Source organism: Dendrobates tinctorius, unplaced genomic scaffold, assembly GCF_039654945.1.
Source record: "Dendrobates tinctorius isolate UK_male_01 unplaced genomic scaffold, ASM3965494v1 ptg000135l, whole genome shotgun sequence".
NCBI lineage: Eukaryota > Metazoa > Chordata > Amphibia > Anura > Dendrobatidae > Dendrobates > Dendrobates tinctorius.
In genome coordinates this window covers 12,158,609-12,185,208 of record NW_027361803.1, presented here as the reverse complement: position 1 = coordinate 12,185,208, position 26,600 = coordinate 12,158,609, and the positions used below count along the sequence as shown (strand labels likewise).

Below are 26,600 nucleotides of genomic sequence, written 5' to 3'. Positions count from 1 at the left end.
GAGGGACAGCAGGTCGCTTCAGCCTGTACCTCTCAACAAACTCCTCCGGGATACGGCGTATATTCAGGGCATACCACCCCCTGAGCCCCTCATGCCAGGTGAATGTCACGTACTCCCCAGGTTGCATATTCCGGGCCGGGTGTCCCTTACTCAGATGGGACTCAACGTCTCTCCGGCTAAAGAACAGGTCGGAGATCCATTTGGGGTCAGAGATAAACCCGAACCCCCGCTCCTGGTTCACGTTGAGAACCTGGCCCCATCCTGCTGAATCCCGGGGACCAAAGTGACCAGCACTGTTTTTCTCCTTTCCGGCTAGATCTGGGCCCAGCACAGCCATTTTTCTCTGCTCCCTCTCCCGTTATTCAGCTGACAGCTGCCGGATGGTGGCCTGACAACTGGCCCAGTCCTCTTCTTTCTCCTGCTCCTCCCGGGACCGCTCCAAACTAGTCTGACACCGCGGTGCCACCGTCAGGGTTTCAGGTGTTTCCCCCTGGGGACAATCATCCCGGTCCCAGACCAGATCCAGTACGACCTGGCCAGCCGCTGCACCCGCAGTACACCCCAGGGCCTTCCCAGGTGGAGGGACATCTGACGTACCTGGGGCCTCCTGGCGGTGCGGCCTCTGCTCCGGTGCAGGCTTGACCACCGGAATGGTCGGTCCGGGTGCCGGCGGTGGTGATGCCGATGTCGGCTCCGGGTCCGCGGGGGGCTTCAGTAGGGACCTGTGCAGCCGTGACAGGTCCAGGCGGGAGCACGGTCTCATCCCTCGGGCCTTCCGGTAACTTTCTCAGGCAAGCGGCATTCAGCCGCACGGACAGCGTGGAAGTATAGATCCGCACTGCCTGAGGACAGTCCGGTGGAGCGGGTACTGCAGGCGTAGGCCCCTCCTGGGCATGTTGCCTGCTCAGTCTCTCTAGGGCCTCCTGTCTCAGCTGCAGCCGGGTGGTCAGCTCGACTATTTCTTCTTCCAGCTGCCGGCGGTTCATCCCGGAGATCAGGTTGGAGCCGTCAGCCATGGCGCCAGGGAGAACCGTTTCCCCGCGCTCCGCAGGCCTCCTTCCCTCTCTCTCCAAAATGGCGTTCTGGCGTTTTTCTTCCTGTCTCTGCCCCTTTCCCGCCACTGGCTTCTTCTGCCCCTCCTTCCGGGGGCGGCGTCTTCTTCCAGCGCCTCCATACCAAGCCAGTATACGAACCCCTCAGCGGGTGGGCCATGTCGCTGTCACATAGTAATTCAGGCAGGGAAGGCCCAATACTCTTCGCAGTCTTTTCCTAGGACCTCCCATCTCTTCACGCCCTTCTTCTCCGCGCCAGCGGCCATTTCTAATGTCCATTTTACAGTCTATTAATTCAGGTCTTCTGCACATTTTCAAAAGTATAAAGTCTCACAAATTTCAGGCGCACAGAACCCGATGGCATCGGGTCTCGTCATCCTGTTCGTGACGCCAAAATTGGATCGCCCTCCCAGGGCTGTGGGGTACTCGGTACCGGGCCGGTGTCAAGAGGAAATGTGTCACAGCAGCAGTGACCCGGTCCGTGGCCCTGGGCGCCCAAATCAATGGTGGTTTGTGATATAGTTTATGTGAACAGTTTGTGACGCCACCTGTGGTGTTTGGCAAGTAAGATGTTAAGCCAACGCTGCATGCAGGTCCACTGGGACTGATGAGATGGTGCAGCAAAGATGGTGTAGCTCCCCACAGCTGGAGCTGTAGTCCCAGGGCAGTGTAGATGTAAGATTAGAGGAGAGGCACAAGCGGTGAGGGGATTGGTACCCAGGTGTAGTGGTGCTGAAGATGTTAGTGCGCAAATGAATGGAGGACACCAGGGCTTGCAGTTTCAACGCTTTACTCACAGTTCGTGGTACACACTGGTGCCCGTTTCCAGGCCGTGTCCTCCGGGGCAGAGACTCAGTCAACCTCCCGGGCAAGTCAGGGCTCTCCTCTCCAACACTCCGCCACCATGTACCTTTCCTGAACGACTCTGCCAATGCGCCTTTTAGTGTGAAGCTCTTCAGCACCGTGGTACTCTGGAGTTCCTCCTGTCAGATGATCCTAGCAATTCTACTCGTATGACAGACAGCTGAAGCCTCTGTCGGGGACCCCTTTCTCCGGAGTCCTGGCTCTCTATTCAGTTGCTGTTGTGCCCCGAGTCTAAGTTGGGAGTAGTGCATTTACAGCCAACTACTCCACCGTTGTCTGCTGCTGAACCATAAGTGTCCATACAACCTCGGGGACCGGGCCCCGGCCTTGCGCTGAGAACCTATAGGCAGGGTTCCTCTTCCAACCCACAACTCCTCTCTGTTCTCCTACTCCTTTGTTACGCGCTGTTCCTTCTCTCTCTTATGGAAGCTTAGGTTGCAGTTCTACGTCTTTCTCCTTCTGTTCCTTTCCCGTGCCAGCTGGCTCAGATCACTGATGCAGCTGCAGCACTCCTTCTTCTCTCCCTCTTCTAGGGATCTCCTTCCTCCCGGACCCGTCCTCAGACTCTCCTGACTGACTGTCCTTCTCTCGCCTGACCTCCCGCCAGACTGACCTGTAATTCTAAACCTTCCCCATCTTTTATATGTCTTAACTCCACCCACCTCCCAGCACATCCAGTGTTCCATGCAGGGAACCACCAAGGCACGCCTAATGTCTAGGAGGAGAGAGAGACCCCAATGTGATTGTGCAGAACTACCCTGGTGTGTGGGATGCGAGTGTTGGAGTGTGGAAAGGAGCTCCCAACTTACCTAGGCGGTGGGGCACCACACCTTAGGAGAAGGTGCAGTACTTCTGTGGCGACTGAGCCTCAGGGGCGCCACATTCTCGGTATACGGCAGGTCTTGTAGGGTGTTCCCGGTATACGGCAGTTCTTGTAGGGTGTTCCCGGTATACGGCAAGTCTTGTGGGGTGTTCCCTGTATACTGCAGGTCTTGTGGGGTGTTCCCTGTATACGGCAAGTCTTGTGGGGTGGTCCCTGTATACGGCAGGTCTTGTGGGGTGGTCCCGGTATACGGCAGGTCTTGTGGGGTGTTCCCTGTATACGGCAGGTCTTGTGGGGTGTTCCCTGTATACGGCAGGTCTTGTGGGGTGGTCCCTGTATACGGCAGGTCTTGTGGGGTGGTCCCGGTACACGGCAGGTCTTGTGGGGTGTTCCCGGTATACGGCAGGTCTTGTGGGGTGTTCCCAGTCCATATATGGCAGGATTTGTGAGATGTTCTTAGTAACTTCTCTAATCCCGTGATTACCATCAAACTTTAGGAATTAACAGGAGGAGGGTTGGCGCCTGAAACAATAAAGCTTTGAACTGATTTGCCTCCAAATTGTAGAAATTTCCTTTTGGTGATACGCACCAACATTCTTCCACCTTCTAAAGTGCTGATTTTGGAGGGAAATTTTTTTAAAATATGGGTTAGAAAATGCTAACCCCCCTCCCATCATCTTTTCCTCTCTGCCTAATTTCCAACCTCAACCTTAGGCAGACTGGTCCTCATCTCCATATCAATTGTCAAAATGAGCTATTACCTTTATGGATATACCGCTGCAGGGTCCACATTGGCAAATTAAAATGTAGACACACAAACTGCCTCTTCAGCGAGGACTGGAACTCTAGTGCCACGCATTGGAAGTAGCAGTTCTAAAACTCAATATTGACCCTTTAAAAAGCCTTACCACATGACTTAGGATAAAAGCCAAACCAGACACATGTTTTGGGGTGTTGCCCCTCCTCATTGCAAAGCAAGAGATCTGAATTGACTATATGAGAGGCCTCTGACTAGGGTCTAAAAGGTAAAATCTCTCCTTGTGGAGCCTCACATGGCAAATGTAAGGAGAATTATTCTCCATGCAATGCTCCAAAAAGGAGCCTTGCATGGCCTATAAGTCTCCTTGCACTGTCATGTCACTATAAATGAAGAAGATAAAATAATTGTTCCATCCATATCATTTTAACCTAATTGGACTTGCCCACTACGTATAATGGTATCGCGGACCATAACGCCATCTTCTGTGTAGATTTATCTACCAGGGGAACTAGGTTCAATCTCTCACATTTGGTCCAATTAATGATCAGTCCCCAATGTTGCCCAAATGTGTTAATAACATCCATTGAGAGGTCTCTGCATTAGCCGGAAATACTGTAGTAAGATGTCTTCACGTAAAGCGCAACTTTTTCTTCCAAGCTGCCACGTTTAAATCTGACTATTCCGTAGAGTCTAATGATAGCCACCAGAGGTTCAATGGAGGGTCGGAAGGGCAGAGAACACGGGGCAGCCTTGTCTGGTTCCTCTGCCCAATGCAACGGCTTACTCGGCAGCCATTAATATGAAGCCTGGCTGACCAATTTCCATATAAGTTCACCAGTAGCATATCTACCAGGGGGGCACAGGGCCCCTTGCTCTGAGGGGGCCCATCCAGAACTACTGCCACTGTGTTCACCACCTGAGTTGCAATCAGGGTTACTGGTTAGGGGCCCACTCAGATTTTTCACCCTCCCCCCCTGAGCTGAACCCCTAGCTACGCCTCGTCACCCATGATACAAAGAAAGGTCAGATGCCCATTATGGCCCCATCCATCTCCAAAAGTTCCTACAATGGGCTTGTGAGCATCCGAACTGGTCCATGGGGCAAAGCAACAAGGTTCCTGGTCTGATGAATCATGTTTTACATAATGGGGACGGCCGGGAGCATCAGTCATTCACCTGGGGAAGCGGTGACACTAGGACGAACTATGGGAAGAAGACAAGCTGGCAAAGGCGGAGTGATGGGGTGATGTCCCGCTGGCATCATGTGAATGTACCACCAACCTAAACATTGCACAGTGCCAAGTCCATGGTCAGGAATAACCTGAGAACCATCACCAAGAGAGGAGTATTAAAACAGACTATATATATATATATATATATATATATATATATATATATATATTTTTTGTAAAGACATACTTTGTGCATGCAGTAATGGTGCCCCCGGGAGCTGCCCACGTCCGCGCTCCCCGCCATTACGGAGACACAGACACCCAGCTCCTGCATTCTCCAGAGATTCAGCTTACTTATTAACGTGTACAGTGTTTGTGGAAGGTTTTCAGCAGTGAGCTGAGATTATGACCCTGGACATCTCACCCATTAAATACCAAGAAAAACAAGCGGACTTGTATTTTAACTCTTTGGGGCTGCAGAGTGGAGCAAGGACAGGGCCTGGGAGGACGACAGAAACGCCCCCCGGTTAAACACAGCGAGACCCCAGTATTGGAAGGTAGAGTCTCCGGTACAGATTATCTACTGAGTCCCAGGAGATTTAGGTCATGTCTCTGCCCGCCAATGTATACAAATATCAAAAGACTGACCGTCACTTCCAAACAGAAATCGGGTGTGAACAGGTGCTTACTGTGGGTGCGCGGGATGCACATGAATTGGCCAATTTATGCGATAAATATTCTCAACTTTTCAGATTTTCTAGAGAAGTAATACAATTGAAATGTCATATTTCATGTTTGCATGCTATAGCGCTACAGAGTGCTACTTCATTGGTGATATATGGAGATGGCTGCGCTTAGTAAGAACCTGTTCACACCTCATTTCTGTTTGGAAGTTATGGTCAGTGCTTTGACATTTGCTCTTAGTCACGTACTCCTGACGCACTGCGCAGAACCTCTGCACTGACACAGAAGGAAGGGAAACCGGCCCCTAAATGACTTCTGTCACTCCCAGCCTCGGCCCATCATCTCCTCATTAGCGTGGCTCTTCGGTGCTCACAGGCACCGCACATAGAATGGAGGGCTGGAAAGGCACAAGTAAAACCTAGACAAGTGCACTGAACATAAGTCCATGTGATGACTACAAAAACAAAGCTCACCATCTCCCCCCAACATATAGAACCATACAGTACAAAATAACAGCGCAAAATCATCGGGGCAACGAGCCCAACATAATAGTATTTGCCTCACTGCAAGAGGGTGGGCTCCACCCTTCCAGAATCCTTTGTCCTCTCAAGACATCCGTCACTCAGACACCTCTGTCCTGCTCTAAATGCCTCTGTCCCCTCTGAAAATCTTTGTCTTGTCCAGACACCTCTGCCCACGCCAGACATCTACTGTATTCTCCAGATTCCTCTGATGCTTAAAACATCTGAAGTCCACTACAGACCCTTTGTCTCCTCCAGTCATCTCAGTTCCTTCCACACTCCTCTGACTTCCCTCAGACACTTCTGATTGCCACCAGACTCCTCTGTCTCCTTCAATCTTCTCTGTCCCGCTCCTGACTACTCCTCCACCACAGACACCTCTGTCCCGTTCAGATTCCTCTGTCTCTTCCAGACTCTTCTGTCACCCTTCAGACAGCCCTGTCCTATCGATACGTCTCTGCCCCTTCCAGAATCCTCTGTCCTTTCTAGACTCTTCTGTCCTTCTCCAGACTCTGCTGTCCTTCTTCAGAATCCTTTGCCCTGTCTCTCCCTTGACTCCTCTATCCTTCTCTAGAATACTGTCCTTTCTAGACTCATCTGTCCCCGCCAGACTCTGTCATCTTCCAGAATCCTGTCCTTTCTAGACTTCTCTACTCCTCCAGAATCATGTCTTTTCTAAACTCCTCTGTCTCCTCCAGACATCTTTTTTTTCCTCTTCCAGAATCCTCTGTCATTCTCCAGACTACTCTTTCCTCTCCTCACACCTTCTTTCTCTTCCAAACCCTTTGGTCCCCTTTAGCCTCCTCTGTCCTCCTAGAAACCCAGACACCTCTATCCTGTGTAGACTCCTCTTTCTTCTCCAGTATCTTCTTTCCTTTCTAGACTTCTCTGTCTCTTCCTGACATTTTGACTCTCTCTAGCCTCCTCTGTTCCCAAGAAGTAGTAAGCTGGAAATTTCCTAGAGATCTCTTGGGCTTTCACTGTAGTCAACAAGATGTCCACGCAGGGTCTTCTGGAGTAATAGGCCACATTTGTAGCTTCATTCTGCACTTTTTATACCATGAAGAACGCCAAGTACCAACCTACCCGGTATTACGCATTGATGTGTGGTCGTATAATCCATGGATGGAATCGTATAGCTTTATAATGAAGCATATCTATAGACAGATGACAGATATTGATGATTCTATCTTTCAGTGTCTGGCAGATGTTTCTCAGGCAATGAGCCCAGGATGCCGCCCTGTGACTTCGTACCGGACAAATATGAGGTGAGCAGGTCTGGATTGGGGTTTTTAGATTGGGGTCTGTGTTAGCTTAGGGTCCGATTTAAGGAATGAATGAATTTAGGGTCCGTACCGGTTTATGGCCTGGCTTGCACTCTGTATGAGTTTATAAGGTCTGCGTTGGGGTCGTTATTTAGGAGGTCTGGGGTCTGGATTTTTTAGTGGATATGGTTCTGGGTCTGTTAGTCCTACAAGTAGGGCGCCCGGCCTGATACATGGACACCGCCTCCGATGTCACTCGTGGATATAGTGAGAATAATACACATGTATCCATAATCCTTCGCTCCACAGTCTCTTCCCTATGAACACATGGCGGAGCTCCGCAAGAAAAATCTGTCCGCATTGTCCTTGTCGTACTACAAGAAGCCCCTCCTGCTGCACCAAGGACACATGCAGTGGCTGTTCGATCACGAGGGACGGCGCTACCTCGATCTCTTTGGAGGAATCGTCACTGTCAGCGTCGGACACTGTCACCCGTATGTATCCCGTAACTTGCCCTTTATACATACACCGGTGGTGTTTATAGCGCCACCTATCACAGAGTTTGTATCAAGTGCTCAGTTTCTCTACAGCACCCCCGCAGGGGAGATGAAGCATTACATGGCGCTCAGTGTAATGAATAAGCTGCCATGTTAGGTCCTCCGGAATAAAAGGGGCACTTTCTAGCTGCGCAACCTCCAATTAATGGGGATGTGCCATGAGCAGCATTTATCATCTCCATGTGAATGGAGTGGTAATGCACATACAGGACCGCCACGCTGTTCACGGTCTACGCTGGCTGTGATCACGCTTGCACCCGACCGCTCCCACAGATACATAGAAGTGAATGGAGTTATTAGAGAGCAACTTTCTATCCATGCAAAATCCGGCACCATAACGTGGCCCCGTAATGTATGTCACTGGTGCCACGCTTTATATTTGTCTCCATGCAGGAAGGTGACAGACGCCGCGAAGAAGCAGCTTGATCGTCTCTGGCACACGACCAACGTCTATTACCATTCTCCACTCTATGAGTATGCAGAGAAACTGACGAGCCGGCTGCCCGGGAAGCTGAAGGTACCACGGCTCTGCCTGGTCACACTGCGCTACATGCACTACACAGGACATAGACAACATGGATGGATGGTGGATGATGGATGGTGATTGGGTGGATGATGGATGGACGATGGATGGTGAATGGGTGGATGATGGATGGGCAATGGATGGTGAATGGGTGGATGATGGATGGACATGGATGGTGAATGGGTGGATGATGGATGGACGATGGATGGTGAATGGGTGGATGATGGATGGGCAATGGATGGTGAATGGATGGATGGTGGATGATGGATGGACAATTGTTTGTGAATGGGTGGATGATGGCTGGTGGATGGTGAATGGATGGATGGTGAATTGGTGGACGATGGATGGATTGTGAATGGATGATTGATGGATGGATGGACGATGGATGGACGGATAGATGAATGATGGATGGATAGATGATGGATGGATGATTTATGGATAGTTGAATGGATGGATAGATAGATGATGGATCGATGATGGAGGAAGGATGGATGGATGATTGATGGATGGAGGGAGGATGAATAGATGACGAATAAATGGATGGATAGATGGATGATGGATGGAGGGATAATGGATAGATGGACGGATAATGGATATATGGAGGATGGATGATTGATGGATGGACAGATGATGGATGGATGATTGATGGATGGAGGGAGGATGGATGGATGATTGATGGATGGTTGGAGGGAGGATGATGAATGATTGATCGATTGAGGGAGGTTGGATAGATGATGAATAGATAGAGGGAGGATGGATGAATGGATGATTGATGGAGGGATGGATGGAGAGATGAATGATGGATGGATAATGGATCATGGATGTATGATGGATGGACATTATCGTAAGATGTGTTTTTCTTATTCCAGGCTCTCTATCTCACTAACAGTGGGTCAGAGGCGAATGACGTCGCATTGCATATGGCAAGATTGCACACCGGCCACTATGATATCATCAGTTTAAGGTAAGTTATAGGCATCCCGCCGGAGCAGCGCTCCCTGGAGTTATAGAGGAGTGGGACCCCCAGTGATCAGACATTAATGGTCGATCCCAGATAACCCCATTAATACTTACAGTAGGGATGGAGTGATTTCCATGCAGTGACCCTGTAATGACCGTGTACTTGGTTAAGCATCATGTTATCATTCCACAGGAGCGGATACCACGGCTCCAGTCCTTATACCCTGGGTGTGACATCTGTTTCTGCATATAAACCTGACGTGGCCCATGGTTTTGGGTGTCATACGGTAAAGATAATTTTCCTTCTCAGCTCAGATTTCACATTTTTATAATGCCCATAGCCAGTAAAGCCGATCTTTATATTGCACTCTGCCGGATTTTGACATAAAATATATATATATATATATACATTTGCCAAGATTTTAGACCAATCCCTTCCACTCAGGAGCCAAAATTTCACAAACAGGGTCCCCAATAAAATAAAAATTACTAAAGTAAATAGTCCCTCCATCATTGGGTCCATGAAGTTCATGAGACTTGGCTACGGATAGGGGACCACTCTCAATTCTGGAAATAAGTGAAAGATATTGAGTTGCAATACCAGACACAGCCACTATTAACTGTATGGCGCTGTGCCAGGAGATCACAGCACTTGAGCTCTGTCAATCAGCTGATCGCAGTCTTGAGATGGATCCCCACTAATATATCATCAATTTTCACCTCTTGCCTCTGCTGCCAATTTTCAATTTTTTCATTTTCATCTTTCCTTCTCCCACTTCCATTAGCCATAACTTTTGTTATCTGTGCCTCCACATCGCCATTGAAAAAAATACATATAAATTTGCTCTTACCGCATCATAATACATTACCTTAACAATAAAACTAACCTTTATATATATAAAGCTATCAAATAGACAACAAAAATTGCACTAAGGAAATCTCAAGCATGTCCCATGGATAAGATAATAAATGTCTAATTTTGGGACAACCCCCTTTAAAGACAATAAATCACTAGGTTAAAACTTAACCAGTTTTCACTCTTATTTTATTCTCGATGCTCCCCTGAGTTTTCCGCTTTTAGTATTTTTTAAATCCGTCATATGGTTCCAGAGATACGTGCCTTTTTAGTTAGTGCTAATATTTATCGTCTTTACTAAGGGGCGTGGCTCATATGGTAATTATGCAATGCAGCCTAAAGACCCGCCCTAGAGGATCCTGTGATTGAAACAAGAAAGGCCATATCTCTGGAACCGTATGGTGGATTTAGTAGACACAAACATCAGAATACTCAGGGGAACGGTGGGAATAAAATGAGAACAAAACTGGTCAATTTTGACCAGTTGGCAGGACCTCTTTAAGAACATGAGCAAAGTACGGTAATAGTACAGAAGACACAGAAAGTAACCAAAATGATTGGTGAACTTAAAGGGGTTTTCTACTATTAGGACAACCCCTTCTCATACTCCACACTGGTCCCGATAAAAAAATCTTATACTTGCCATTCCCACGGTGTCAGCACTCACGGTCCCGGGACTCTCGTGTGGTTGTTTGACATGTGGTTCCCGGCACCCAATCAGCACGGGCGTCACTGTCTTCGCCTTCAGACAAATTGAACATGAAGCGGAAGTCTATGATCAGCTGCAGCCCGGACTTCCTCTTCATGTTCAATTTGTTCGAAGGCGGAGACGGTGATGCCCGCGTTGATTGGGTGCCAGGGTCACGTGTCAGAACAACCGCATGGGAGCCCCGGGAGAGCAAGTGCTGACACCGCGGGAACTGCGCCGGCACAAGAGGTGAGTATAGGCTTTTTTATTTTATCGGGACCAAGCAGGGGTTATGACAAGGAGTTGTCCAAAGAAAACCAAAAGCAAAACACAAAACAAATATCCTGGAATAAAAAAGTAAAAAAAAAAAGTAAAAAAAGTAAAAAAAATAAAAAATAAAAAAAAAATATATTGCAAAAATTGCATGAAGGTAGTAATAATAGTAATAACAAGGGTATTTAGTTAACATAATTTTGATCAAAATAATGTAGAAGCCATCCCGCCACGTCACGGCAACCCTTGTGGGACAGTCCTAACTCTTGTATTTAAAACCTTTCCACTTGTCAAGTGACGTAAATGTGAACAAGGACAGAGGGACTGAACCACCAGTAATAGTATAGGCCAGACAGAATGGATTTTCCAACTCAGAAACAGGGCGGTCACACCCTTATATGCACAGAATGCACAATGAAACAAATGAGAAACTGGGTCTGAGCAGAAAAAGTAAATTAATGTGCATGCAAAATGTAATTGCATATGAACACATGACCTTTACACAGAGAAAACCAAAAGCAAAAACACAAAACAAATATCCTGGAATAAAAAAGTAAAAAAAAGTAAAAAAATATATTGCAAAAATTGCATGAAGGTAGTAATAATAGTAATAACAAGGGTATTTAGGACTGTCCCACAAGGGTTGCCGTGACGTGGCGGGATGGCTTTTACATTATTTTGATCAAAATTATGTTAACTAAATACCCTTGTTATTACTATTATTACTACCTTCATGCAATTTTTGCAATATATTTTTTACTTTTTTTTACTTTTTTATTCCAGGATATTTGTTTTGTGTTTTGCTTTTGGTTTTCTCTGTGTAAAGGTCATGTGTTCATATGCAATTACATTTTGCATGCACATTAATTTACTTTTTCTGCTCAGACCCAGTTTCTTAAGGAGTTGTCCAAGTAGCGGACAACTTCTTTAAGTACATCTTCACCTGGCACTGCGGAGTCACTGGTGGCTGGCGCTTACGTGGTAAATGTGGAATGGATCACTTTAGGGAGGGGAATGTTTTTTTTTTCTTTTGTATCATTTCTGTAATGTCTCCTTTGTAGACGATGTGTCCCGATGTTTTTCGAGGCATTTGGGGTGGAAGTCACTGCAGAGATTCTCCAGTTCAGACCACACGGACCTGCTCCTGTTCTCCAGGTAGGAACCATCTCCTGACAAGATGATGAGAAATAAAGGACCACAACCCTCACCATTACCCAGACCAAAGAGGTGGAGGAATCGGCTGTCAACACATTGTATAGGCAGCTCATGGATTTTAACGATCACCATGTAATACCTCATTTTTCCTGTGGTGGCGCTGTTTGGCCAGGTCACAGATGATTTCTACCGGTACTTTCTGATCCACTGATTTTTAATGGATTCATCAAACAAAAAAGGAACAATCCAAATAAAACAGACCCTTTAAGGAACTTCTGTTATGTTATCACACTGGCGGAACCAATGTTTTGTCACTTTCATTAACCCATTCCCACCACGGCCAATATCAAATTTTGCCATTTTATTTTTTTCTTCTCCTTTCAAAAGGTTAATGCATTTTCATGGATTTTTTTTTTTTTTTGTATTTTTAATTTTTATGGATTTTTTTGTATTTTAAAAATATTTGTAACATTTTTTATTATTTACTTTATTTTAGTTCTCGCAGTAGATTTGAACCTGTGACCGCCTGTTGTATGTACTGAAATAGCACAAAATATAGTGAAAACTACATTCTTCTATGAAGCTTCAGGGAGTGAGTGGTAAGGAAATACCGCCACTTAAAGAGGACCTGTCACCCGGTCAAGAGTTGCCTCTTTTTTTCCCCTCTTCTCTCCTGAGTGTATTCCATTTTTTGTTATTCTAAAATCCAACATATGGTTCCAGAGATATGGGACACTTTAATTTCTGCTAATTGTTATGGTATTTTCCAAGGGGGCGGTACTTACAGAGTAATTATGCACAGCAGCCAAAAGACACGCCCTAGAGGATCCCGAGAGTTTGCAGTTCCTGAGGAAGCACCGTACATGTGGTGTGGGCCTGACATGTTTGACAGATGTCATGAAGTGGTTAAAAAAGTTTACAAAAGTTATCTAAACTTTTGGAAAAGTGCATAAAACTTGTGGAAAAATTACACGACAATGTGGACACTAGGTGGCGCTGTTCCACTGATCGATATGACCCCTTCTCTGTCCTACAGGCTCCTGTGAAGCTAAAGACAGATATATCGAACAGTTAAAGGACACCCTGGAGACCAGCAGCGCCAGCAGGATAGCCGCATTTATAGCCGAGCCAATCATGGTAAGAAATGCAACAAATATAAAGGTGGTGGAAATAGAAAGTGTTAGAAAGGCGCAGTCACCCATACTGGGGAGTGTACAATTAAAAGTTTTTTCCCAGTATAAATTTCTTTGCTTCCTCGCACATTGCAGGCTGCATGAGTCAACTGAGGATCTGTCAGAGAGCTTGTCCTTGACGGGAGTTTGTAAGTCTTGTGTCTGTCAACTTTGATGTAGTCTGTGATCATAAATCATCTGAGAGACATAAAAAGACAGATTCTGTATCCAGCAGAGACCGCATGAAAGTTGAGCCAAACTTTCATGGCTTCATGGTGGATACAGAATGAGTTAACTGATAATCCGGCAGTGAGCTTGATCTGCTGGGAATTTGTAACTCTTTATCTGTCTTTTTCTGAGCTTCTTCCAGCTGATTCATGACCACTGATCACATCAAAGTTGAGCGGAACTTTGGTGTGGTCATAAAACAACTGAGAGGAACTCATAATCCGACAGTGAGCTTGTAAGTTTTTCTCTCTCTTTCTAATTTAACTCAATCACAAAGTCATCAAAGTTCAGCTCGACTTTCATACGGTCTGCGGTGGAAACAGAATCTGTCTTTCTTTTCTCCCTCCTCTCGGCTGATTTATCACCACAGACCACATCAAAGTTGACCTGAACTTTGATGACATCATAAATCAACTGAGAGGAGCTATACAATAACACAGATACAAGAGTTAAAAACTCAAAACGAGCTCACTGACAGATACCCAGTTCACTCATTCTGCAGCCTACAATGTGCAGGGAAGCAAAGAGACAGTAATTTTTTTTCATTAAATTTAAAATTGGAGATGACAACTCAAAAACCCGAAAGAAAAGGCATGCCCGTAGTCATTTAAAACTAAACGTTGTTTTAATTTTTATTTCATAAATCAAAAATACACAAGAAAATAAAGAAACTTTGAGAGAAATCTGCTTCTGTCTCCTAGTGGACTGATCTTTCATTCTCAAGATTCTGGATTCATTGGGAGAAATCTGATTTCAGTGAATATAGACTTTCCCCCATTACTGAGATAGGAGGTGACAGTTGGTGCTTATAAAAATCTATGGAGAGGGAGGAACTAGAGGAACAAACAAATTCTGCTGCAAGTTCTCCTGAAAGGTCAGTTAGGCCGGGATCACATATGCGAGAAACACGGCCGAGTCTCGCATGTTAATACCCAGCACTGCCGCCGGCACTCGGGAGCGGAGCAAGTGTCTGAATGTATTGCTATGTGGCCGCACGTTCCGATCCGAGTGCCGGGTATTAACATGCGAGACTCGGCCATGTTTCTCGCATTTGTGTGATCCCGGCCTTACATTTTTTTACACCATCGATTTAAAGTGTAACTGTCATTTCAGAATTTGCAGTAGAATGTCCGTGTCTGATTCTAGCTCCTCCCCTCTCCATAGAATCTGATCAGCACCAACTGCATCTCCTTTCACAGTAGTAGGAAAGTCTTCATTCACTGAAGAATTCTTGTGAATTGACAATTTGGAGAATCAATCAGTCCAGAAGGAGAAAAAAAAAAGGATTCCTCTAATAAGATACGGGGTGAAGATGTCATGGTGTTTCTGTTTCTTGCAGTATTATTATTTCCTTTTCTTCCAGGGGGTCGGCGGAGTCGTTCAGTATCCCAAAGGATTTTTAAAAGAGGCCTACGAGCTTGTCCGAGAACGAGGAGGGCTATGTATAGCGGATGAGGTAAGTCTCTATCTGTAGAGATCAGCTCTCTGTGCGGAGCCTGCGCAGGGCTCCTGCTTATGAACAGCAGCCAATCAGAAGAGAACGAGCTGCAGACAGGAGAGAAAGAGCAGCTGCCTGAACCAATGAGGAGGCAGTAGGCGTGTCTTCAGTTACTGTAGACTCTTGGTAGGCGTTGTAACCTCAGCTGTAGTCACAGATCAGAGCTCTATTCTATTGGAAGGAAGGTGGCGAAATCCACCAGGAAAAAAAAATTGTGGCGCGCTCCATCATACGTACAGGGATATACAAAAACAATGCGTAATGCCGTTTATGAAGCACCATATTGCAGCACACAGGGTCACTGCGCTCTTTAACTTCCATCAGGTTTTATGGAAAATCAGGTCATAGTTTGAGTTTTATCCTTAGTGCACATAAGACCGCCATATAGTGCCAAGAGAATAAAAGCTGTATAAGACAGCCCCATAGTGCCAATATAATAAAAGCTGTATAATACCGCCCTATGGCGCCAAGATAATAAATGCTGTATAAGACTGCCATATAGTGACAAAAGAATAAAAGCTGTATAAGACTGCCATATAGTGACAAAAGAATAAAAGCTGTATAAGACCACCCTCTGGCGCCTAGATAATAAATGCTGTATAAGACTGCCATATAGTACCAATATAATAAAAGCTGTGTAAGACCACCCAATAATTGCAATATAATGCAAACTGTATAAGACTGCCCTATAGTGCCAGCATATTGAAAGCTGTATAAGACTGCTTTATAGTGCCAATATAATAAAAACTGTATAAGACCGCCTTATAGTGCCAATATCATAAAAGTTGTATAAGACCGTCGTATAATGCCAATATAATAAAAGCTTTAAAAGTCCGTCCTATAGTGCCAATATAATAAAATCTGTGTAAGACCGCCATATTGTGCCAAAAAAATAAAAGCCATATAATATAAACCATACAGGGCCTATATAATATGCAGAATCTCAATATTTCTCTCATTATAATTCACAAATAATACCGCCATACACTGCTAAATAATACAGAGCATGGGTGTTAGTTTCTTCTGTTTTACCCATAGGTCCAGACTGGCTTTGGAAGAACAGGAAGCCATTATTGGGGATTTCAGGGTCATGAAGTCATGCCGGATATCGTGACCATGGCAAAGGGAATTGGTAATGGATTTCCTATGGGCGCCGTTGTGACAACAGAAGGTAAGTGACATATTACATCATCGGCGCCCTCTATTGGTGGCAGCAGGTAGCAGTTGCACCAGGGACCTAGTGACAGAGGGGCCAAAAAATAACTTCTTAGAGAGTTTCTCACAATTCGAGGCCACATAATACCGCCACATAGTGCCAAAATAATATGCAGAATTCTAAAAAATGCTTCCTGAACTTCCCGGCATGTGAAGTACAAGTACAGTGACACGTCAAGTGCGGGTGTAAGGAACGGTCGCAGAAGTTAAGGGAAGTGCCTGCAGTGTTGTACAGCCAGCGCCTACAGCTGACAGGAGCTGCGCTTCATAGGAGATGAGTAATATTACTAAATACTGCGATACTCAAGCATATAGTAAATAAACAAGCGCAGGCTCAAGTTCCGAAGAAAAAAAGGTTTAAAACATAAAGCAAAAATTAACAACAAAAAAAACTTAGTAAAAAAATGAAGCAAATATTAACATAAAATTTTGTACAAATTGACACAAAAAAAATTGTAAAAATGTAGAAAAAATTATCAAAAACAATCGAGTAAAAATGAACTAAAACTGAGTAAAAAAATGAAGCAAAAATGAAGAAAAGAAAATCTGTAAAAGATTAGGTAAAAATTAAGAAAAAAAAATAATAGATAACTATTTAATAATTATAAGTAAGAGAATAAAAACTTTTTCCCCATTTTTGAGTACAACATATGGTATTTATTTCAGAGATCGCCGCCTCCTTGACTCGTTCTCTGCATTTCAACACTTTCGGGGGGAATCCGGTGGCGTGTGCGGTCGGCTCGGCGGTCCTCGATGTAAGAATGAAGCGTCTCCCCTTTACTTCTCACAATCCCTCTTCATTCCTCTGCTTTCTTAGAGGGAGGTTAGATGCTATTACACCATATTTTTTATGACAATTTTATGACATAAAAAGTTTGTTTTATTTATACAAAAAATTATTTCATTTTTTTATTTTAATTTAGCTATTTTTTTCTTCTCTTTTTATGTCCTATTACATCTTTTTTTATTTATTTTAGTCCTATTAGGGTTACTATTTTATTACAGTGTAGATATTAAGTGGGTCTCAAGTTTGGAAGTTATCCCTTATCCATGAGGGTCCGACAGCTGTAACCCCTTCACCCATCCTGAGAACCAGGGCTCTCCAACGAATGGTTGATCATGTACAGATCCATTCCATTCGTTCTTATGGCAGTGCTCAGTAATCTGCCCGGCAACAGACTACAAACCCATTGTAGTCAGATCTCACAGATCACATCAGCAGAAATGGTGCACGATTACTATTACAGCACCAGGCAGGAAGCAGCTTCTTTGGGAAAGTTTGGGCACTTAGAGAGACGTCACTCCTTACCAAGGAACTTAACATAAGCATGAAAACCCCCATTTCCACTGAATTTCATCCATGCCCCAAAATTACCCACTTACATAATTTCAGTGATCTTCTCCTTAGCTCCAGAGAAAGTATTAACAAGGACAAGGTGGCTGATATCACTGTGTCAGGCAGGCTGATTGTATTATAAGAGTAAACTGGACTAGTACTTGAAATCATTGTTTTCTTCTGTTACCTCCAAGGAAACATGTGCAGTCACCATCGCTTTGCATCAAAAGGGCTTTACAGGCAAGGACATTGCTGCTTGTAAGATTGCCCCTAAATCAACCATTTATCGGATCATCAAAAAATTTGTCCACGACTGTATTAAGAAAATCATCCCTAGTGTTCTAGATTTTTTTTTTGCCATGCACATCCTTGGGGCATGTTTGTATCTTTGGGCATTTAAGATGTTCCATTGCTTTGCATCAAAAGGGCTTTACAGGCAAGGACATTGCTGCTTGTAAGATTGCCCCTAAATCAACCATTTATCAGATCATCAAAAAATTTGTCCATGACTGTATTAAGAAGATCATCCCTAGTGTTCTAGATTTTTTTTTTGCCATGCACATCCTTGGGGCATGTTTGTATCTTTGGGCATTTAAGATGTTCCATTGCTTTGCATCAAAAGGGCTTTACAGGCAAGGACATTGCTGCTTGTAAGATTGCCCCTAAATCAACCATTTATCAGATCATCAAAAAATTTGTCCATGACTGTATTAAGAAGATCATCCCTAGTGTTCTAGATTTTTTTTTTTTGCCATGCACATCCTTGGGGCATGTTTGTTTCTTCAGGCATTTAAGATGTTCTCTTCCCCCTCTCCGTAGGTGATTGAAGACGATGGTCTGCAGGACAACTGTAAGATGGTGGGGACCCATCTGTTGCTGGAACTTTCCAAACTTCGGGATAAGTTTGAAATAGTTGGAGATGTTCGTGGGAAAGGGTTAATGATCGGGGTGGAGATGGTGACGGATAAGGTAAGAACCGTGAGGTCACGCAATAGGTCACTGCTCTAGATGGGGGTTTTTTTTTTTCCATTCCTTCCACCCTGTAGTGGTACTATTCAAAACTAAAGGGGTCCTTCACTTTGGGTGATTATTTTTTCATTTTCCAATGTAAAGCCGCCAAAATAAGCTCACTGACAGATCCTCAATTGACTCATTCTGCTGCCAGCAATAGAAAGTGCAAAAAAAAGAGGCCATGGTGCAACATTTTTAACGGAACTGCAAATGATTTTTACCCCCAAACACATGTGCGTTTAAGTAAAAAAAAAAAATCCCTTTAATGATGGGTCCTCCAGAGAGAGTATTTACAGTCATGGCCAAAAGTATTGACACCCCTGCAATTCTGTCAGATAATATTCAGTTTCTTCCTGAAAATGATTGCAAACACAAATTCTTTGGTATTATTATCTTCATTTAATTTGTCTTAAATGAAAAAACACAAAAGAGAATGAAGCAAAAAGCAAAACATTGATCATTTCACACAAAACTCCAAAAATGGGCCGGACAAAAGTATTGGCACCCTCAGCCTAATACTTGGTTGCACAACCTTTAGCCAAAATAACTGCGACCAACCGCTTCCGGTAACCATCAATGAGTTTCTTACAATGCTCTGCTGGAATTTTAGACCATTCTTCTTTGGCAAACTGCTCCAGGTCCCTGATATTAGAAGGGTGCCTTCTGCAAGCTGCCATTTTTAGATCTTTCCACAGGTGTTCTATGGGATTCAGGTCTGGACTCATTGCTGGCCACCTTAGAAGTCTCCAGTGCTTTCTCTCAAACCATTTTCTAGTGCTTTTTGAAGTGTGTTTTGGGTCATTGTCCTGCTGGAAGACCCATGACCTCTGAGGGAGACCCAGCTTTCTCACACTGGGCCCTACATTAGGCTGCAAAATTTGTTGGTAGTCTTCAGACTTCATAATGCCATGCACACGGTCAAGCAGTCCAGTGCCAGAGGCAGCAAAGCAACCCCAAAACATTAGGGAACCTCCGCCATGTTTGACTGTAGGGACCGTGTACTTTTCTTTGAATGCCTCTTTTTTATCCTGTAAACTCTTTGTTGATGCTTTTGCCCTAAAAGCTCTACTTTTGTCTCATCTGACCAGAGAACATTCTTCCAAAATGTTTTAGGCTTTTTCAGGTAAGTTTTGGCAAACTCCAGCCTGGCTTTTTTATGTCTCGGGGTAAGAAGTGGGGTCTTCCTGGGTCTCCTACCATACAGTCCCTTTTCATTCAGATGCCGACGGATAGTACGGGTTGACACCGTTGTACCCTCGGACTGCAGGGCAGCTTGAACTTGTTTGGATGTTAGTGGAGGTTCTTTATCCAACATCCGCACAATCTTGCATTGAAATCTCTTGTCAATTTTTCTTTTCCGTCCACATCTACGGAGGTTAGCCACAGTGCCATGGGCTTTAAACTTCTTGATGACACTGCGCACGGTAGACACAGGAACATTCAGGTCTTTGGAGATGGACTTGTAGCCTTGAGATTGCTCATGCTTCCTCACAATTTGGTTTCTCAAGTCCTCAGACAGTTCTTTGGTCTTCTTTCTTTTCTCCATGCTCAATGTGGTACAAACAAGGACACAGGACAGAGGTTGAATCAACTTTAATCCATGTCAACTGGCTGCAAGTGTGATTTAGTTATTGCCAACACCTGTTAGGGGCCACAGGTAAGTTACAGGTGCTGTTAATTACACAAATTAGAGAAGCATCACATGATTTTTCGAACAGTGCCAATACTTTTGTCCACCCTCTTTTTTATGTTTGGTGTGGAATTATATCCAATTTGGCTTTAGGACAATTCTTTTTGTATTTTTTCATTTAAGACAAATTAAATGAAGATAATAATAACAAAGAATTTGTGTTTGCAATCATTTTCAGGAAGAAACTGAGTATTATCTGACAGAATTGCAGGGGTGTCAATACGTTTGGCCATGACTGTATGTGGCTCTTCAGGCCAATAGGTGACAGTCTAGAATGTGGACCCCCCCTCTATTAATCCAGATAATTCCCATTAAGTTTAATATTATTAGTTTTTAAACTTTTACTTCTCCAGAAAACCCGGCGTCCACTCCCTGCAGAGCAGCTGAGCGTGATCTGGGAGCAGTGCCGCCACCTGGGGGTGCTGTGCGGAAAAGGAGGATTGTACAACAACGTAAGTTACCCCTCTAATCGCGTCTCGTGAGAAAAATGTACAATACCCATCTGATAAGGGGGTCTCACCCCTGACCTCGGCTGCTTCCGTCACTCCTTTAGGAGGGGAAAGGGACGCAAATATTTTCCTTCTTTCTTCACCAGGGGGTTAAATTAAAGGAGGTGAGCTGTGACATCACCTATTGTGAATGGTGGATCCCGTGTTATCTACTGTATATAGAGGTGTTATCAGTCATTGTACAGGAGGAGGAGAGCTGTGACATCAGCTATTATTAATGGTGGATCCTGTGTTTTCTACTGTATATAGAGGTGTTATCAGTCATTGTACAGAAGGAGGAGGTGAGCTGTGACATCACCTATTGTGAATGGTGGATCCTGTGTTATCTACTGTATATAGAGGTGTTATCAGTCATTGTACAGAAGGAGGAGGTGAGCTGTGACATCACCTATTGTGAATGATGGATCCCGTGTTGTCTACTGTATATAGAGGTGTTATCATTGTACAGGAGGAGGAGAGGAGCTGTGACATCAGCTATTATAAATGGTGGATCCTGTGTTATCTACTATATATAGAGGTGTTATCAGTCATTGTACAGAAGGAGGAGGTGAGCTGTGACATCACCTATTGTGAAATGGGGATCATGTGTTATCTACTGTATTTAGAGGGGTTATCAGTCACTGTACAGGAGGTGAGCTGTGACATCACTATTGTGAATCGTGAATTCTGTGTTATCTACTGTATATAGAGGTGTTATCACTCATTGTACAGGAGGTGAGCTGTGACATCACCTATTGTGTATGGTGGATCCTGTGTTATCAGTCATTGTACAAGAGGAGGAGGTGAGCTGTGACATCATCTATTGTGAAAGGTGGATCTTGTGTTATTATCTACTGTATATAGAGGTGTTATCAGTCATTGTACTGGAGGAGGGGTAGGTGAGCTGTGACACCACTCATGCTGGATGCTGTGCTATCAACTGTACATACATATATACTGTATATATATTTGCAATTTTTTTTTTTTTTTTACAACAGACATTCCGTATCAAACCTCCAATGTGCCTCACAAAGGAAGATGCGGATTTTGTGGTGTCGGTGTTAGAGGCTGCAATAGCCAAATACCTGGACACAGCGGCCAGATGAGACGGTGCACAATCAATCTCTAACATATTTACTGCAAGGAAAAGAAAAAAAAAACTAGGACTTTTTTTTATTATTAAACACTATAATCTATACGGCAAACCTCAGCACAAGCGGATCGTCTGCAGCGCTAGTTCATTATTCTGCTAATAAATCTTGTAGAAACTCTTCTGAGCCTTTCCGTAGAGACACAGAAAGCTTCCAGTAGTGTAAGATGGAGGCGGACGGAAATTTCTGAAACTTTTCAAATTACTTTTATTAGGGATGTGTTCATTACTTTAAACGAAATCACATGTAAGCGACTTCCAAATTCTTGTACTCCCTCAAACGGTTTGCAGATTGCACTTATTTGGAGTACAGATGATCGCAGTCAGCGCCCGGCTCCTCCTCTGACTGTTCTGCTTACTAAATCAATCTCCTTTTTGCAGCTCCTCCCCAAAGTTACGGAGACACAGGGGCTGACCCTGTCACTGTCATCATCTGTACTCCAACTGACTACATCCTGATATGTACCCTTTAAAAATCCACAGTTTGGAAGAACCTGACTTGCATTTTTTTTGTTTAAAGGAATGAAAAGAAATTCCCTAATAAAGTTATTTGCAAAGTTTCATAATGCGTTGACAAAATTCTATAAAAAAAAAGTTACTTTTTAAGAATCTCTTAATGTTTTGTTTCCACGGTTCTAATGCAAACCTGTGGATCTCCATGGTAACAGACTACAAACCCTGTGTTGTCAGATCTCATATCACTGCAGTATAAATGACGGCTTTAATTAAACGTTCATGCAGGTTTTTTTTTTATATATATATATATATATATATATATATATATATATACACACACACACACACAGTGTATATATATATATATACACACACATATATATACAGTATATATATATATATATATAGTATATACATAGATAGATAGAGAGAGAATTATGAAGCGCATCTGCTAAAAAAAAAAAAAAAAAAAGCTGGCTCCAAGATCAGACTACACGAGGTTTGTTTGTAGTCTGTTACTATGGAAACATCTGTATAGAACAAGAAAATAGCAGACTCTAGAATACCTAAACGCCTTTCCATCTGAGCCAGATAGAACGTTTCTTTTTTACTTTTTTTTTTTGTGAAACTCACCATACGATGAGACGACTCGTAGTTTTGAACAACACAATTCACTTTACCTTATAATGTCCTTCTAGAGGAACCGTCACTTTACTTTTTTGTGTCATAAATCAATAATACACATGACACTAAGATACTTTGTAATATATCTGATCAGAGAAATCTGCTTCTTTCTCCTCCTGGACCGATTTTTATCCTTGAATTCAGGGGCAACATCAGATCTTCACAATACTGAGATGAGAGATGACAGTTGGTGCTTATAAGATTTTATGGAAGAAGTAGGAGCTATAGGCCGACACAGGTATTCTAGGGAGGAGAAGCTAGAGGTCAACTGTAAGGAAAGCACACGAGAAGAGAGGAGCCGGGGCTTAGACAGTCACAGCTCTCTGGCGCCCCCTTACCCTCAGGTCAGTCAGGGAACTGCACCTAGGATAAGTAGTCGTCAGAGAGGCTGCCCTGTCACATACTGGTTATCGGGCACTCTGCAGTGAGGGCAGTATGTCACCAGTCCCAGGCCGGGAATACCTTATAGATTGTAAGCTTGCGAGCAGGGCCCTCATTCCTCTTGGTATTTGTTATGATCTATGTGATTATTCTTATGCTGCAATGTCTATTGTCTGTATAAGTCCCTCTGAAATGTAAAGTGCTGCGGAATATGTCGGCACTATAGAAATAAAATTTATTATTATTATATATATATATATATATATAAACCTCCAATCCGTCACCGCCAGGATTCCCCAATAACACCAGACCGGTATGCTGCCACCAGTTCATTAGATATAAGTCCGGTCCGTTATCAAACTTATATCGGGTCAGAAACCAACCCCAGGTAGCGTATAAGTACTAGCCGAACTCACGGACATGGGAAATCGGGTTTAGAGATAAAAGAGCAGCCCAAAATTAATTGATATTTTAATTGCTGAAAGGCGCACTAGATACTACAGATATATACAGAGTATTATACAGAGATTACAGCCAGAAGTACAGATAAAGGGAGAAGACAGGTATGGGATAGCAGTGAGCTGGATGTGTCACGTTACCGTTCCGTGTAACTTGTGGATGGAGGGAAGCTCTCGTATCCACAGGCACCTTCTTAGGTTCTGGGCCGTCTCCACGCGTGACGTAATGCGGCTTCCACGGCAGGACAATGATAAAGGCTAAATATGTGTAGATAGCTTTTAACCCCTACCTCACCCCCTACCATATTTGCCACCGCCCCTCTGGGTTGGAATTCTCCTCCCTTCACCTCTTAGCTGAAATAAGTCCCAATATCTAGGATGGGTCATAACTTCCTAGTGAGAGGTCCAAATGGGACGACTGACGTCTCAACGGGTTCATTGCAATATGGAGAGTCCAAACTTGGGTCGGCTAAGTGGTTCTGGAGAGACAGTCTCAATAGCTCGGTATCTGGGACCGCTAGAGAAAGATGAGATGCAAGGTTGCGTGCGGAGGGCTCCTAAGGTTCTGGTGGTATATTGGATTTACCCGAGATGCACGGTACTCTCGTAATTCATCTCTAGGTGTCGGTGCCCAAGTATCTAGACCTTCCTTGATGTTCGTCTCCTTGCACAAAAGACAGCAGGGGGTCTCAGCTCTGCTCCTCCTTGCCTTCATTAACATGTGGCCTCTAATTCTCTGGCCAAATGGCAAATTTCTGTTCTTTTGGGGATTTGTGTACTTATCCCAACGGCGGGAGGGGCCACTTCAGGAGTGGAGGAAGATCTCTGGACAATATATTGGGCCTGAATTGATAAATCCAAAATGGAGTCTCCCTCGTCTCTCACACCGACACAAACATTCTAGGGAGGAGGAGCTAGAGGCCGACACAAGCATTCTAGGGAGATGAAGCTAGAGGCCGACACAAGCATTCTAGGGAGATGAAGCTAGAGGCCGACACAAGCATTCTAGGGAGATGAAGCTAGAGGCCGTACAAGCATTCTAGGGAGATGAAGCTAGAGGCCGACACAAGCATTCTAGGGAGATGAAGCTAGAGGCCGACACAAGCATTCTAGGGAGGAGGAGCTAGAGGCCGACACAAGCATTCTAGGGAGGAGGAGCTAGAGGCCGACACAAGCATTCTAGGGAGGAGGAGCTAGAGGCCGACACAAGCATTCTAGGGAGATGAAGCTAGAGGCCGTACAAGCATTCTAGGGAGATGAAGCTAGAGGCCGACACAAGCATTCTAGGGAGATGAAGCTAGAGGCCGACACAAGCATTCTAGGGAGGAGGAGCTAGAGGCCGACACAAGCATTCTAGGGAGGAGGAGCTAGAGGCCGACACAAGCATTCTAGGGAGATGAAGCTAGAGGCCGACACAAGCATTCTAGGGAGATGAAGCTAGAGGCCGACACAAGCATTCTAGGGAGATGAAGCTAGAGGCCGACACAAGCATTCTAGGGAGATGAAGCTAGAGGCCGACACAAGCATTCTAGGGAGATGAAGCTAGAGGCCGACACAGACATTCTAGGGAGAAGCTAGAGGCCGACACAAGCATTCTAGGGAGAAGCTAGAGGCCGACACAAGCATTCTAGGGAGATGAAGCTAGAGGCCGACACAAGCATTCTAGGGAGAAGCTAGAGGCCGACAAAGGCATTCTAGGGAGAAGCTAGAGGCAGACACAGACATTCTAGGGAAGAGCTAGAGGCAGACACAGACATTCTAGGGAAGAGCTAGAGGCTGACACAGACATTCTAGGGAGACGCTAGAGGCAGACACAGACATTCTAGGCAGGAGCTAGAGGCAGACACAGACATTCTAGGCAGGAGCTAGAGGCAGACACAGACATTCTAGGCAGGAGCTAGAGGCAGACACAGACATTCTAGGCAGGAGCTAGAGGCAGACACAGACATTCTAGGCAGGAGCTAGAGGCAGACACAGACATTCTAGGCAGGAGCTAGAGGCAGACACAGACATTCTAGGCAGGAGCTAGAGGCAGACACAGACATTCTAGGCAGGAGCTAGAGGCAGACACAGACATTCTAGGCAGGAGCTAGAGGCAGACACAGACATTCTAGGCAGGAGCTAGAGGCAGACACAGACATACTAGGCAGGAGCTAGAGGCAGACACATACATTCTAGGGAAAAGCTAGAGGCCGACACACATTCTAGGCAGGCGCTAGAGGCAGCAAAGAGCAAACAGATGAACGGCATACTAGGGCACACAAATCACATTAACAGACGGAGCTATTTATCTGAAGTATTGCGGTATATATTTCAGTCAAAAAACGGAGGTGCTTGCATGAAAAAACATGAATATTTCAATGTGTAGCAAAAAAAGAAGAAATATGCAGCACTCACCTATGTAGCTGAAAAACTGTGCGTCTTTATTTCAGATAAATTCCATCAATAGATGTGTGGACATGCAGGACGTTAGAGGAATGCTAGGGGAGGGAGGTGCCGGACACCTCCCTCCCCTAGCATTCCTCTAACGTCCTGCATGTCCACACATCTATTGATGGAGCTAGAGGCAGACACAGATATTCTAGGGAAGAGGTAGAGGCAGACACAGACATTCTGCTGCAATTTCTGCTGAAACTATATTTTTAAAATGTAACTATGGCTGAAAAGTGTTACTGTTTCAG

At 44.6% G+C, this 26,600-nt stretch overlaps 1 protein-coding gene across 1 annotated transcript in view; it reads left to right on the top strand.

Moving 5' to 3' along the window:
• Nucleotides 1-22,061, top strand: part of AGXT2 (alanine--glyoxylate aminotransferase 2) — a 28,131-nt gene extending 6,070 nt beyond the window's left edge. Inside the window, exons 2-14 of the mRNA XM_073543923.1 lie at nucleotides 7,073-7,143; nucleotides 7,450-7,634; nucleotides 8,091-8,214; nucleotides 9,090-9,184; nucleotides 9,374-9,467; nucleotides 12,059-12,152; nucleotides 13,189-13,289; nucleotides 14,916-15,008; nucleotides 16,089-16,221; nucleotides 16,932-17,020; nucleotides 18,421-18,570; nucleotides 20,656-20,754; nucleotides 21,789-22,061. Coding sequence (XP_073400024.1) covers nucleotides 7,073-7,143; nucleotides 7,450-7,634; nucleotides 8,091-8,214; nucleotides 9,090-9,184; nucleotides 9,374-9,467; nucleotides 12,059-12,152; nucleotides 13,189-13,289; nucleotides 14,916-15,008; nucleotides 16,089-16,221; nucleotides 16,932-17,020; nucleotides 18,421-18,570; nucleotides 20,656-20,754; nucleotides 21,789-21,896 — 1,436 coding nt within the window. The 3' untranslated portion in view covers nucleotides 21,897-22,061. The remainder of the gene's footprint in view (nucleotides 1-7,072; nucleotides 7,144-7,449; nucleotides 7,635-8,090; nucleotides 8,215-9,089; nucleotides 9,185-9,373; nucleotides 9,468-12,058; nucleotides 12,153-13,188; nucleotides 13,290-14,915; nucleotides 15,009-16,088; nucleotides 16,222-16,931; nucleotides 17,021-18,420; nucleotides 18,571-20,655; nucleotides 20,755-21,788) is intronic.
• The last annotated feature ends 4,539 nt before the right edge of the window (nucleotides 22,062-26,600 follow it).